The sequence below is a fragment of the Nycticebus coucang genome, chromosome 3 (genome assembly GCF_027406575.1).
Source record: "Nycticebus coucang isolate mNycCou1 chromosome 3, mNycCou1.pri, whole genome shotgun sequence".
Lineage (NCBI taxonomy): Eukaryota > Metazoa > Chordata > Mammalia > Primates > Lorisidae > Nycticebus > Nycticebus coucang.
In genome coordinates, this window is record NC_069782.1 from 160,816,520 (window position 1) to 160,831,436 (window position 14,917).

At 52.0% G+C, this 14,917-nt stretch overlaps 1 protein-coding gene across 2 annotated transcripts; it reads left to right on the top strand.

The window, feature by feature from the left end:
- The first annotated feature begins 5,127 nt into the window (after positions 1–5,127).
- PAOX (polyamine oxidase) lies at positions 5,128–14,370 on the top strand. 2 transcript variants are annotated; one of them, XM_053584477.1, is made up of 7 exons: positions 5,140–5,453; positions 5,803–6,289; positions 6,875–7,074; positions 8,864–9,116; positions 12,275–12,387; positions 12,812–12,969; positions 14,015–14,370. In XM_053584477.1, the coding sequence occupies exons 1-7, from the start codon at positions 5,273–5,275 to the stop codon at positions 14,156–14,158; spliced, it is 1,536 nt and encodes a 511-aa protein (XP_053440452.1). In that variant the 5' UTR covers positions 5,140–5,272; the 3' UTR covers positions 14,159–14,370. The 2 variants fall into 2 exon arrangements, with proteins under 2 accessions (XP_053440453.1, XP_053440452.1); XM_053584478.1 differs by lacking the exon at positions 12,812–12,969 and having other exon boundaries at positions 5,128–5,453.
- Positions 14,371–14,917: the final 547 nt, after the last annotated feature.

Below are 14,917 nucleotides of genomic sequence, written 5' to 3' on the forward strand. Positions count from 1 at the left end.
AGTCAGGGGACCACACCCCCACCTGCCAGTCTCAGTCCACTGCCTGGTAAGCCTCTGTTCCCAGGCTCTTTTAGAGTCAGGGCACCACACCCTGCTACAGGTCTCAGTCCTCACCAGGTAAGCTTCTGCTCACCAGCCCTGTTGGAAGCAGGGGACCATGCTTTAGCCCTCAGGTCTTGGTCCACACCTAGCAAGCCACTGCTCAAGGTTTCTGTTGGCATCAGGGGACCATGCCCGTGCTCTCAGATCTCAGTCCATGCCTAGCAAGCCTCTTCTTACAGGCCCAGCAAGTGCTGGGGACCAGCCCCATCTGCTAAACTCAGTCCACATGGGGCAACCACTCTCCTGCTGTGGGTGTCATCAGAGCCAGGGGTTCTGCAGCCTGTCCTGCCAGTCACAACCCAAACTGAGGGTCAACACCACCACTGGCCAGGAATAATCATAACCTGGGGACTGCTCCTCCTCCCATTGAGTGTCCCTTTCTTCCCCGTTAGTCACAGATTCTGCCACAAAGCGTGGTGGTCCACACTATCCCCAGATCTCTCAGGAAAAAGACCAAACACTCTGTGCTCTGCAGGGGGCAGACCTTCAGACTGCCATGAGAGTGGGAAAGGGTGGACTTGGAGTTTGGACTTGTGGGGAAAAATATCTGTTCAATTTTATGCCTGGCAGGGTAGTGTCTAGATTCATAAGTGGGACCTCCCTGGAGAAAGACACCTGGAGTTTAGTGGCTCTCTCCAGCAAGGTTAAATGTGAAGTCTTTTTGTTCCCTGCTTGTTCACAGATAGCCTGCTTGGGGGAGGGTCTCCCGTCCTCTAGTCCATAGGCTTTGTACCTGTAATTTGTTTCCTTGAATGCTCTTCCTTGGAGTTACAGCTTGCTGAACTTCTTTCTTGGCTCAACTCCTCACCTTTGGATTCATAGAGTCCAATTTCATCCAGTTTTTCTTCCTCTGCGGAGGGTTGCTACCACTTGGCCATCTTCAAATCTATTCATATTTTTGAAAGTCATATGTTGATAAAGGTCCTGTATAGATTCATACAACTCAATAACAAAAGTTAACCCAGTTAAAAAATGGGCAAAGAATTGAATATTTTCTCAGCATAGGCACACAAATGTCTGTTAAGTGCATGAAAAGATTCTCAATGTCATTAGGGAAATGCAAATCAAAACCTCTTGTAATGGCTGTAATAAAAAAAAGACAGTGATAAGAGTTGGAGTGGGTGGAGGCTCTGCGACCGTAGCTCAGTGGTAGGGCAGCCACATATACCAGAGCTGGTGGATTTGAACCTGGCCTGGGGCTGATAAAACAATAGCGACAATTACAACAACAAAAATAGCCAGGTGTTGTGGTGGGTGCCTGTAGTCCCAGCTACTTGGGGAGACTGAGGCAAAAGAATCACTTAATCCCAAGAGTTGGAGGTTGCTGTGAGCTGTGACGCCACGACACTCTACCCGGGGCGACATAGTGAGACTGTCTCAAAAAAAAAAAAGAAAAAAAAAAAAAGAATGGGGGGGGGATGTGGTGTGCCAGTCTTGCATACTGTTGGCAGGAATGTATGATAGTGCAGCTGCTTTGGAAAACAGTCTGGCATTTCCTCAAAAAGCTTAAATGGTAACTTTATTCCTAAGCGTATGCCAAGAGAAATGAAAACATTCGTCCTCACAAAAACTTGTAGGTGAATGTTCATAGCAGCAGTTCATACCGAGGGCCATACAAAAAAAAAAAAAAAGCGCCGGCTCTGGCTGCTCCCCCCGGCCCTGGCCTGGGCACCCGCAGACGTCCGGGGCCTGCGCGCCCAGCTCTGGCTGCTTCCTGCGGAGACCCCGCGCGAACCCGCCCGCCGGGCCGGCCGGGTCCTTCCCCAAAGGCGCAGGACAATGGAGCGACGCGGACCCACAGCCCGGTGGGCGGCCAGGGAGCCCGCAGCGGCCGGGAGGACACTCGGCCCAGCCCGGGACAGCCTCAAACTGGATAAAACTTCAATGTCCATCAACTCATGAATGGAAAAAGAGCATGTATATCTGAACAGTCGATACACTAGGGTGTGTCACAGTGTGCAGTGGAACACGACTCAGGCATGAAAAGGAGAAGCACTGACACACACTGCAAGGTGGGTGAATCTTGAGACCATCATGCTTAGTGAGAGAAGTCAGACACAAAGGCCACATGTTGAACAGCTGCATTTGTCCCAGACATCCAGAACAGGTGAATAGCACCTACAGAGATAAGTAGTTGCCAGGGCAGGGGAATGGGGCTGCTTTTCAGGATGATAGAAATGTTCTAAATTTGACTGCACATGTAACTACAATGAAACCACTGAATTGTACGCTTTATGTAGGTGAAGTGTATGACAGGTGAGTTTTTTCTTTTTTTTTTTGTAGAGACAGAGTCTCACTTTACTGCCCTCAGTAGAGTGCCGTGGCATCACACAGCTCATAGCAACTTCCAGCTCTTGGGCTTATGTGATTCTCTTGCCTCAGCCTCCTGAGCAGCTGGGACTACAGGCACCCGCCACAACGCCCGGCTATTTTTTTGTTGCAGTTTGGCTGGGGCTGGGCTTGAACCCACCACTCTCGGTATATGGGGCCAGTGCCCTACTCACTGAGCCATAGGTGCCGCCCGGCAGGTGAATTCTATATCAATAAAGCTATTTTTAGAAATCCCACCTCTTTTTTTTTTTTTTTGCAGTCTTTGGCCAGGGCTGGGTTTGAACCCGCCACCTCCGGCATATGGGGCCAGTGCCCTACTCCTTTGAGCCACAGGCACCAATAAAACTATTTTTTTTTTTTTTTTTTTTTTGTAGAGACATAGTTTCACTGTACCGCCCTCGGGTAGAGTGCCGTGGCGTCACACCGCTCACAGCAACCTCTTAACTCTTGGGCTTACGCGATTCTCCTGCCTCAGCCTCCCGAGCAGAATAAAACTATTTTTAAAAAATGAGCAAACCTCATTTGGATAAGCAACATAGGCAGTGTCACCAAGTATCTGCCACTGCAAGCACCATAGGAGACCTTACCAAGGCCCTTGGGAATCAGGAGAAATACATGACTTTGTTTCAGTCAGACCCTTGGTGTATTCCAGGTGGTGGCCTCAGGCATGGTGGGATAGCTCAGGACTGGCCATGGGCCCCTGTGCTTTTTTTAGAGCAGATTAGGGTGTCAGCTTGGGGTCCCTGACAGCCAGACTCATTGTGCTGTCTGCTGTCAGGGGCAGTGGGCTCAAGTTAGGAAGTGGGCTCCACCCTTGGACATGCCCAAGGAGGGGAGGGGCGGCGCCTGTGGCTCAGTGAGTAGGGCGCTGGCCCCATATGCCGAGGGTGGCGGGTTCGAACCCAGCCCCGGCCAAACTGCAACAAAAAATAGCCGGGCAGGCGCCTGTAGTCCCAGCTACTCAGGAGGCTGAGGCAAGAGAATCGCGTAAGCCCAGGAGTTGGAGGTTGCTGTGAGCTGGAGTGTGATGCCATGGCACTCTACCCGAGGGCGGTACAGTGAGACTCTGTCTCTACAAAAAAAAAAAAAAGAGACCCAGAGGGGAGCAGCCACAGGTGTGGAGTGTGGGATCCCAGAGGGTATTTTACCTGCTATCTGCAGACAGACACTAGGCACTGGGCATGCTGGGGCTGCATCAGCTGTGACCACCAAGAACCCAGACTGCCTTGAGGGGAATCTCTGAAGGTGGAGCCTCCAGGAACAGTGGCTTTGCTTCAGGACGCAGATGCTGAGTGGAGGGCGACAAAGTCACACTCCAAGGCAGAGTAGTCCACTCACGCTAAACAGGTGACCAAGGGCTAGGCGGCTTCACCCCACACAGCCCACAGATTGTGTCACTTGGCTTGAGAGGGATGGCCCCTTCCTTGTTAGTGTGGGATGTTAGACTGAGTCAGCCTTTAGTGTGTTTGGGTTGGCGACCAGGGATGTTTCTGTAAGAGGCATGTCTTTGTAGGTGGCAGGGGGCACTGCTGACCTGGGACTGGCCCCTGGGTTCCCGTTCGCTTGCCAAGCCTCCAGGGATCTTAGGCTGCTTTTGCAAGGGGCAGAGGGGAAGTCCGGGGGCCAGCTGGCATCTGCTGGCTCTGGGTGCCCTTCGGTTGATAACAAGAAGCTCGCAGGCTGCTGAGCCCAGCCCCAGAGCACCCGGCTCTCGCTTTCTCTCTGCTCCAGCTGTGTCCAAACCCTTCCGCATGCTTCTGGAATTTCCAGTAAACTCGCAGGGGGAAGGGGAGAGGAGTGAAGGGTGAGTCTCCCGGACATCTTTCCTCGAAGTGGGGTATGCGCGCCACCAATCCTGAGAATGGATCAAAGGAAAGACGGACGTGGCTCAGGAGAGCAACACGGGCGGGAAAGGGAAGCCCCAGACTGCAGCCGACTAGAGTGGGATTCCCGCCGAGGGACAGAGGGCCATAGACGCTCAGGGCCCGGAGGGTGACCAGAGGCATGCTGCGCCCTAGCCGCACACCCTTCCAACAGAGGGCGGAGCTTCCCAGACCCTGGGGACTGCGAGCCACACAAAACGACCTCCCACAATTCTGGGAATTCTCCAGAAATGCAGGCGACCTCTCCAGAAATGAATAGGCCCTCGAAGTCTACGTAAAGTGGAGGGGGAGGGGAGAGACGTTCCGTTCCTCCCTTTGATCTTTGTTCCCCTGAAACTTTGTGCTTTAAGTGTGTCCCGTCCCCTGGCTTCGCAGTCACAAACTACGCACTTTTGTGCAGAGGGGAGCGTCCCGGAGGCTCTCAGAGCCCCCCTTTGAACCGTTAAGCTCTCCCAGGTCCCGCCCTGACCTCATCGCTGCCCCAGATGCCCCGCACTCTGGTCCCCAGCGGCAGGGCCCCAGGGTGAACCAGTAAGTTGCGGCTGGGCGAGGCGCCTTCTCGTAGCCACTCTCACAGCTCCTTTGGAAGAGACACCATCCACCTGGCTGGTGGGACAGTGCCCAGCACCAACTGACACTGATCCCCGGGCCGGCACCCGACAAGCCCGGCTGCCTACGCTTGTCCTCCTGGCTGGCTCGCGGGTCAGCCCAGCCCAGAGGGGAGTGCGTCAGCCGGAGAGGGTCACGCGAGGGTCCTGCGCCCCCGGCGTCCCCGTCCACCTCCCGCCCCACCTCGTCTCCTGCCCCGCCGCGCCCCCCACGCTCCTCTGCGCAGCCCGGTCCCGCCCCGCGCCGTGTCCGCGTCCCTCGCTCCGCCTCCCGCTCCGCCTCCGGCCTCGTCTCGGAGTTCCCGACCTTTGAGCAGCTGAGACGTGCGAGGCCTGCTGGGCTGCGCGATGGAGTCGAGTAGCGGCGACGTGGAGGCGGCGGGCGGCCCGCGGGTGCTGGTGGTGGGGGGCGGCATTGCGGGGCTGGCCGCGGCGCAGAGGCTCAGCGGACACCTGGCCTTCCCGCACCTGCGGGTCCTAGAAGCCACGGCCCTTGCCGGGGGCCGCATCCGCTCGGATAGCAGCTTTGGTAACTGCCCTTCCCGACTCCGCCAGAACCCAACCGGCTCTGCGGGCGCCTGGGTTAACCGCCGGAAGCCCCGCCCAGAAACGCATTCGCCCAGAGTAGTCCCGACGGCGCCTGCGGGGAAAGTAACCCGTGCGGCTGCCCGGTTCTGTCTCCGCAGGTTGCCTCCTCCGCCTGGGCCCTTCCCAGGCACCCTTTTCCCCAGAGCACGTGCAGGCCAGCAGTCCCTTTTCCTCATGCTGACCTTACCCCGGGTGGGACAGGGCCCTGCCCTTGGAGAGCATGAGGCCCTGTCGCCCAGAATGGCCAGGGGACCCTTGCGGGGGACCTCAGGTGGCATCTCTGTCCCCAGGTGTCGTGGTTGAGTTAGGTGCACACTGGATCCATGGCCCTTCCCCAGACAACCCGGTGTTCCGGCTGGCTGCCCAGTACGGGCTGCTGGGGGAGAAGGCGCTGTCGGAGGAGAACCAGCAGGTGGACACTGGGGGTCACCTGGGCCTGCCCTCTGTGTGCTACACCAGCTCCGGGACCTGTGTGAGCCCACACCTGGTGGCGGAGATGGCGGGTCTATACTACAGTCTCATAGACCAGACACGAGAGTTCGTGCAGGCGGCTAAGCCCCCAGTGCCCAGCGTGGGGGAGTACCTCAGGGAGGAAATACGCCGGCACATGGCCGACTGGACAGAGGACACAGACACCAGGAGGCTCAAGCTGGCTGTCCTGAACACCTTCTTCAACCTGGAATGCTGCGTTAGTGGCACTCACAGCATGAACCTTGTTGCCTTGGAGCCCTTTGGGGAGTACAGCGTTCTGCCGGGGCTGGACTGCACCTTTCCTGGGTATGAGGTTTTGTGCCTGCTGCCCAGACTTCCTTCCACAGGCCAGGGTGCAGCAGCAGGCTGTCCAGTGCTTACCTGGGCTCTGAGAGGCAGAGGAGGTGTGGAAGGGACAGGCCATCTTCTCCATTCTTGGAAGTTGGTTTTGCTCTTTAAGCAAAAAAAGGTTATTTTTAAAAGAGCGATTGAAAGAAAGAAAGAAAGGGGTCTCATGTTACTTCCTCCTGCATTTACTGAGGCCTCCTAGTGCTGAGTGCTAAGTGGGGGCTTCACTGCAGAAGGGCCAGACAGGCCTCTTCCCCTTGACAGGGAGGATCAGGGCTCCTGCCCAGGGGTGGGCATTTGCAGCCTAGAACCCTGGGTGGGAAGGAGGGAGCCTCTATTCTGGCAGATTACCTTGGAGCTGGGGTGATCATTAGCTCTCCTAATCCTGTCATTAGCCTGAAAGACAGGTGTTAACATTCCTGTGGTAAGCGGAAAACCGCAGGGATGGAACAGGGCCATGGGTGCGAGCTTGGGAGGCTTATTCCCACCAGTCCTACTCTTGCTGGACTGTCCTGTAAACATCAACGCCTCCGTCTCTCCTAGGGGCTACCAAGAGCTCACAAACTGCATGGCAGCCTCCTTGCCGAAGGATGTGGTGGTTTTCAACAAGGCTGTGAAGACTATTCACTGGGATGGGGCCTTCCAGGATGCAGCGTTTCCTGGGGCAACCTTCTCTGTGCTGGTGGAGTGTGAGGATGGAGACTGTTTCCCAGTGCATCATGTCATTGTCACTGTGCCCTTAGGTAGGGCCAACTGTTCTGGTGGGATTTTCAGTCCAAATTTCGATCCCAAGTGCTTTTTATCTCTGACCTGTTGCTGTTTATTTCTGACCTGGCCCTGGCTTACCCTGCTTCAGTTGGCTCTGGGACGTTGGCTTGGCTACTGAGCTCACTTTTTCATTATAATAATTTTTGGAGGTGGAAGGAATTCACCTCCTGTGTGTGTTTTGTAGCACTTGTATACTTTAGAATTAAGGGTTTCACAGAAAGAGAACATGGGAGTAAAGGGTGTCTTGGTCATTGAAAGAAATTGGAGAGGTTGGGATAGCCTCAGAGGTTAACAAAGCTGTGCTTCTTTGGAGCAGGAAGGGGTGCAAAGAACCTGGCCTAAGGTCAGGCTGTGGTGGTCTGTGGGGGCAGCTGGAAATCTTTAATTCTACATCTGGTGCTCTGGACATAAGTCTGAGTAGAAGTTATTTGGAGATGGTTGAAAACAAAATCCCTAGGATGACTGCAGTTGATGAGACATGCGTGTCATGTGGTTGGCAGGCTACCCTTGCCTCTGTTCCAATCACCTAATTCCTCACACAGCCTCAGGCAGAGAGAGTGTCACTTTAACTGGGTCAGTTCACACAGCAGGAGCTAGGGTCCACCTGGAAGCCCAGGGCTGACAGGAGTATGTATGACAAAGTCCCCCTACCCAGCATGACTGCAAGATCCTGAGGCTACTCATGCATTTAAAAATGCTTGTGTGAGGCTTGGCACCTGTAGCTCAGCGGCTAGGGTGCCAGCCACATACACTGGAGCTGGCGGGTTCGAACCCAGCCTAGGCCTGCCAAATGACAATGACAACTACGGGCACCTGTAATCCCATTTGCTTGGGAGGCTGAGGCAAGAGAATCACTTAAACTCAAGAATTTTTTTTTTTTTTTGGCAGTTTTTGGCCAGGGCTGGGTTTGAACCTGCCACCTCCAGCATATGTGGCCACACCCTACTCCTTTGAGCCACAGGTGCTGCCCCCTAAGCCCAAGATTTTGAGGTTGCTGTGAACTGTGACCCCATGGCACTCTACTAAGGGCGATATAGTGAGACTCTGTCTCAAAAAAACAAAAAAAACAAAATAACCCAAAATAACCCCCTCCCCCCCAAAAAAACTGTGAACACAACTGCAGGATACCCCATCAGTATGTGAAATGGTGGATCTGCGATCTGGATGGTGGCTGCCGTGGAAGGCAGTGTGGCCACCATGTGTTAGGGTGTAGGTGTCCCTGGCTTCACTGCCTGTTGACAACCTTGCCTGGTGTGCTCTTGGGGGTTCCATCTTTTTACTTGCACGTATTTCAGAGATCAGCTTGTTGCTTCACGTGCTGCAAACCCTTCATCCTGTAGTGTGACTGTATTGTTCATCTTGTCTGCCTTTGGCTAAATCTGTTTTTTTGCCTTGCATATTAATTTTTATGTAGCTTCTGGATAAAGCCTGTATATTTAACTGTGGCTCTAAATGGATTCCTGAGCAGTGTGGCTTGCAGGGGCTGAGGGTAAGAGGCTCAGGAAGAAGCTGTCTCTGCAGGGCAGTCAATCTAGGGTGACATTGGGGACACTGGGCCTTTTGTGTCCCTCCAGTTCAGTTTTTGTTTCCCCAAACTGAGCCCTGACAGCTAGAGCCAGCCTTGTCTCTGCATCCCCGGAGATGGCGTGTTCAGAAGCCTCTCTTTGACTCCTCTGAGTGGGATCAGGGTGGGGGCCCTGTTAGCGGGCGATTGTTGCTAAAGAGCTTTCTGTGGTGTGAGCCGAGTTCAATTGTGAATTCCAGGTTTCCTTAAGGAGCATGTGGATACCTTCTTTGACCCACCCCTGCCTACTGAGAAGTCAGAAGCGATCAGGAAAATAGGCTTTGGGACCAACAATAAAATCTTCCTGGAGTTTGAGAAGCCCTTCTGGGAGCCAGGCTGTGAGATGATCCAGGTGGTGTGGGAGGACACATCACCCCTGGAAGATATCACCCCCGCACTGCAGGATGCCTGGTTCAAGAAGCTCATTGGCTTTCTGGTCCTGCCTTCCTCTGAGTATGTGCACTCCCCGAGTGGCCCTGAGGACACCTTGGGCTGGCCCTGGAGGGTATAACGGCTAGGGACTCCACAGCCCTCCAAGACATTGGCTGTACACATTTAGTGCTCAAAGTGTATCTGCGCACAGGTGGGCACACTCAGTCTTCAGTCAGTGAGAATGTGTTTCTTGGAGTTCTGTAGGAAGCTGAGACTCGTAGATCCAGAAGAAATTTGAAACATGGGGAGGCAGTTCTTAAATAGGAAATAACTGAACATAGCCTTCCTCTAAGCAGTGGAATCGCAGACCCAGGCCTGAAGGGCTAACTTCTGTGGCCCTACCCCTCCTATAAAGCAGCACATGTGGACACAGGTGCTGACACAGAAAATAATAACATAGGGTGGAAAGACTAATTTTTTTCAGCAGCATTAAAACATGAAGTTAACACACTGTGGTCAGATGGCAGATATAATTCTACATTTCCACTCAGCCACAGTGAGAGAGGGGACCAAGCTCTCAGCCTGAAAGACTCAGGAGAGGCTGAACACAGGAAACACCTAGGACTGCTTCTTTCCGCTTAAGAGCAGGAGGCTGTGGCTTCAGAGCAGTGTCCAGCCTGGGAGGGAGGGAAGTCGCCTGTGTCCTCTGCACTGAAGAGGACATGTTTCCTCGTTTGTGCTTTGCTACCTGCACCCAGCCTATGATCTGTTACTAGGATGTGGTGGGGCAACAGCCCTTGTGGGCCCTGGAGTGCCTGGGTGGGATGCTGTCTGTCTCAGGGCAGTGACTTTCAGACTTGGTTGTCTGACATCCCTTTTATGTGCCTAAAGGTGGTCAAGGGTCTCAAAGAGGCTTTGTCTACGTGGTTATGTGCATTTACCATGCAAGAAATTAAAAGTGAGAAATTACTTATAATTTGAGATAATAGTAAACTCACTCCATGGTGGAACAAATAACCCTTTTAAAATGAAAATTATATTTTCTCTAAATTTAATGAGGGGGCAGCAGAGTTTTGTCCTTCCCGCAGCTCTCTTTAGAAGATGTCTGGGTCCTCAGGGCTCCCTCTGCACTGGTTCTCTTATTTCAGTTGAAATGTATGAAGACAGTCTGCATCTGCACAGATATGTAGTTGGAAGGGGGAGTAATATTTAAATAGTTTTTCAGCTGATTATCCATACTCTTTGGTACTACACCGAAACTCAAGAACTGCTTGTTTCCTAAAGGCTGGCTAGGGTGGAATCTGAGAGCATGGAAGTGAATTTTTTTGTGCTCTGTTGCGCTGAAATTCATTTGTCTGTCTTGCATTTCTTTTTTTTTGAGACAGGGTCTCACTAGGTTGCCCTTGATAGAGTGCTTTGGCGTCACAGCTCGTAGCAACCTCAAAATCTTGAGCTTCAGTGATTCTCTTGCCTCAGCCTCCCAAGTAGCTGGGACTATAGGTGCCTGCCACAACACTGGGCTATTTTTTGGTTGTAGTTGTCGTTGTTTGGCAGGCCCAGGCTGGGTTCGAACCTGTCAGGTCTGGTGTATGTGGCTATATTGAGCTAGCCATTGAGCTACAAGCACTGAGCCTGTCTTGCTTTTTTTTTTTTTTTTTTTTTTGAGACAGAGTCTCAAGCTGTTGCCCTGGCAGGAATGCTGTGGCATCATAGCTCACAGCAACCTCCAACTTTTGGGCTCAAGTGATCCTCAAGCCTCAGTTTTTTCTATGTTTAGTAGAAATGGGGTCTTGCTTTTGCTCAGGCTGGTCTCGAACTGGTGAGCTCAGGCAATCCACCCGCCTTGGCCTCCCAGAGTGTTGTCTTGCTTTTTGAATGGATCTTTTTTTCTCTTGTCACCCAGGCTAGAGTGCAGTGGCATCAGCTTAGCTCACAACAACCTCCAACTCCTGGATTTAAGTTTCCTGAGTAGTTGGGACTTCAGGCACTGGCCACAACACCCATCTAATTTTTTGCTTTTTAGTAGCGATGGGGTCTTGCTCTTGCTCAGCCTGGTCTTGAACTGAGTTCAAGGGATCCTCCTGCCCCAGCCTACCAGAGTGCTAGGATTATAGGTGTGAGCCACTGTGCCCGGTCACTTTTTTTTTTTTTTTTTGAAACAGAAGCTTAAGCTGTTGTCCTGGGTAGAGTGCTGTGGCATCACCCAGCTCATAGCAATCTCAAACTTTTGGGCTTAAGAGATTCTTTTGCCTCAGCCTTCCAAGTAGCTGGGACTATAGGTGCCTGCCACACTACCTGGCTATTTTTTTTGTTATTGATTATTTTTGTTGTAGTTGTCGTTGTTTTAGCTGGCTCCAGCTGGGTTCAAACCCACCAGCCTCGGTGTATGTGGCTGGCGCCCTAACCATTGAGCTCCAGATGCTGCCAGTGTGCTTGGCCACTTTGCACAGATCTTTTACTTACCCATGATTTTGGTCATTCAGAAAATACTGTTTCATATAGTCTTCCACATTTCATTGTGTTACCAGTGATCTCGGAAGCATCTCTCATTATTGGGAAGCTGTTAAGCTGCTAATGGCAGGTACAAGTTTTCTAAAATTATCATTTTTGCTTGAGAGCTTAAATTTTGTCACTGTTATTAAATACTATTAGTTGTTTTCCTATGACAGACACACTTCACTCATTTTTGAGAACGTGCCTGCCACATACCTCAGCCTGTATTGTCTGTATTTGTTTGTGAGAGAATTAGCTGGCCCTGCTGGACACTCACATACCCACTTGGTGTGTCTTACGTGGTGGTCACGTACCATGTGTGGCAGATGGGCTCTATATCTTCTTCCATTGCTTCACACAGATTATTAAAAGCACACGTACTCAAGGACCAACGTTTAACAAAATTAGTAACTTTTACTACTTCTTCAAGGACATACTTGGGTAGAATTTGCGTTTGTGGTTTGTGTCACTACCTCCATACTACCGAGGGATAGTTTACCTTTCATGGGTGAAAATGTCAACTTAGTGGAGAAAACAAATGCTGTCTGAGTCTTATGAAGATGGTTCTGACCTCCAGAGTCCCTGACAGGTTTTTGGGACCCCCACAGTCTGCCACCTCCCCACTCTGAGAACTGCGCCTGGGGCTGCCCTATGCCTGTGTTGTCGGGGTTCTCAGCATAGTTGCTGGGTCCCTGTGAGAGCCTGGCAGAGAGCTGGGTGGATGGAGCTTTCTTTCTCTCTACCAGGCCTGTCCACGTTCTCTGTGCGTTCATTGCTGGGCTGGAGTCGGAGTTTATGGAGACTCTGTCAGATGAAGAAGTGCTTCTGTCTCTAACCCAGGTGCTCCAGAGAGCGACAGGTACTCAGCACATGGAGAGCTACTGTTCTTTCTTCTTGTTGGCTGATCTCTGAATGAAAATGAAATTTTTCAGGAAAGAGCCAAATTGGGCTCTGTATGTCTCTAGGGATGATCCTTCCTCATAATACTGGATTTTGTAACAGTTCTCTGAGCTAAAATGACTTTGCAAACACTTTCTACTTCTTTTTTCTAAAATCTGCCACCAAAATAAATGCAGTTGTCCTTAACCAGATTTTTTACAGAGGAGGAAGCTGAGGCTCAGAGAAAGTACTGGTGGGTAGTAGAGACCAGGCCACTGGTGTGGGTGTTGGTGCTTTGAGTTTTGGCAGCATCTTTCATTTTAAACTGCTCCCTTTAAAATGAGAGATGGTTGCAGACCTGTGGGTGTGAATTCCAGCTGATGTGCTGTGTCTCTGTGGCTCAGGAAACCCGCAGCTCCCTGCACCCAAGAGCATGCTGAGGTCTCGCTGGCACAGTGCCCCGTACACCAGGGGCTCTTATAGCTATGTGGCTGTGGGCAGCACTGGGGATGACCTGGACCTGCTGGCTCAGCCCCTGCCTGCGGACAGTACCCACACCCAGGTATGTAAGGCATCACGATGGGTGGGAGCTGCACCTGTTGCAAGGGCCTGAGCGAGTGATGGGAGCACTGGGGCCCCAGACTAGAAGCCATTTTCTTTTTGAAACTAAGAATTCTTAAATGCATTATTTTTGTCAACATTACGTATACACATAGCTTAAAGTGTCACAGTGCCACAGTGCTGGCTAAGATGATGTAATGAAACAGGCAGCTGTTCTCCCCTTCCCGGACTCTGGGTCCCACTGATTATGATCTCTGAATTTACTGTGTGTCTCAAGACACATGTATACTTTGACTTTTAAAAACATTTTATTATGTAAAATGACAAACATATACAGTCTAGGTAGAGCCTTGGACGCCACCACAGACCCCAGAGGGCTCCCAGCTAGGCTCACCCTGTGTCCCCATCATCACTGAGTGATATAATTTCACTGCAGGTATTTTGGTGCTTATCTCTAAAAGATAAGGACACCCTTTTAAAAATATATATAACTCAACAACAACAACAAAAAATAGCCAGGTGTTGTGGTGGGTGCCTGTAGTCCTAGCTACCTGGGAGGCTGAGGCAAGAGAATCGCTTAAGCCCAAGAGTTGGAGGTTGCTGTGAGCTGTGACATTACAGCACTCTACAGAGGGCGACATAGTGAGACTCTATCTCAAAAAACAAACAAACAAAAAAAACATAACTATAATGCATTTTCCCACTTAAATGTTGACAGTAATTCCTCAGTATTACTAACTACTCACAAGTGTCAGGGCTCCTGTGTCTATGGTCTCTTCAGTCTGCCTGTTGGGAAATGTTCCTTCTTGAACTTGGGTTCAGGCGTGGACTGGCTGCTCGTGCTACTACACTACCCTCTCCAACTGGGCTCAATGGCCAGTGAGGTTGCTGCCAGTGTTCACAAGCCCAGCTCTCGGGGTGCAGCGGCTTTGTTCCTGCCCGTTTGTAGGTTTGTGTGTGCGAGTCAGTGTGTGAGTGAATATGTGCTGCTCTGCCCAGACTCTGGGGTCTAAGGCTAATCCCTATCCTGTGTCTGTTCTTTGTAGCTGCAGATTCTGTTTGCTGGGGAAGCCACACATCGGTCGTTTTACTCCACGACCCATGGGGCTCTGCTGTCCGGCTGGAGGGAGGCCGACCGCCTCATGGGTCTGTGGGACCAGCACGTGGGGCATCCCAGGCCCAGGCTGTAGCCCTGGAAGCTGGGGCCCTCCCTTCCTCTGACAGACAGTTCTCAGTCTGGGTTGAGATTCGGGATTAATGTCAGTCCTCCTCTTTGTAACATGGGTCACCTGCTCATTTCCTGCGTCTGTCACTGGTCTGGCCAGAGCTGACCTAGAGTGAGATGGGGACAATGCTGCTAAGGGTCACACCTCACAAATAAAGTGGATAGGAGTTGCCCATGTCCAGAGTCATCCTTTGTGTCTCTGGCTGCAGCATTTATTGCTGTTGCCTTTGTCCCACCCAGGCCCAGGTCAGTGCTGGGCCTTGTGTCTCTGACCCCCTACTGCATGGGTCCTCTCCCTGTGTATTCTCTGGCCTCTGGGCACTATGGGTGCCCTTGTCCCTGGTGCCTCAGTGTACCCACTGAGGGGTCATCATAGCTGCCCAGCATGGCTGAGAAACCTTCCTGCTCATGCACAGATGCTGCATTCACTACACACTGTACTGGGGAGATGGTGTGCAGATGGGGCACCCCATCCTGACCTGGGCTAGAGATTTTCTGGAGAAAGGGAATAGACAGTAAGGCCTGAAGAGTAGGAAAGAGCAGGGGCCAGCACAGCAAGTAGGCATGGGAATGTGTAGGGCACTGCACACTGTTGGGGTATTGGGCAGTGTTGGGGTGTGCCAGTGTTAGCCCCCCCCTCCCCTCTTGTCACTGCACCCTCCCAGCAGTCCTGGGAATGGCCAGCTGGCTGAAGAGAGGACAGACTGCAGACTGATAAGTCTGT

Coding starts and splice junctions, on each gene's coding strand:
- PAOX (XM_053584477.1), top strand. CDS start 5,273: ATGGAGTCGAGTAGCGGCGACGTGGAGGCGGCGGGCGGCCCGCGGGTG. Junction 6,290..6,874: donor CTGGACTGCACCTTTCCTGG/GTATGAGGTTTT, acceptor CGTCTCTCCTAG/GGGCTACCAAGAGCTCACAA. Junction 12,970..14,014: donor CGGACAGTACCCACACCCAG/GTATGTAAGGCA, acceptor TGTTCTTTGTAG/CTGCAGATTCTGTTTGCTGG.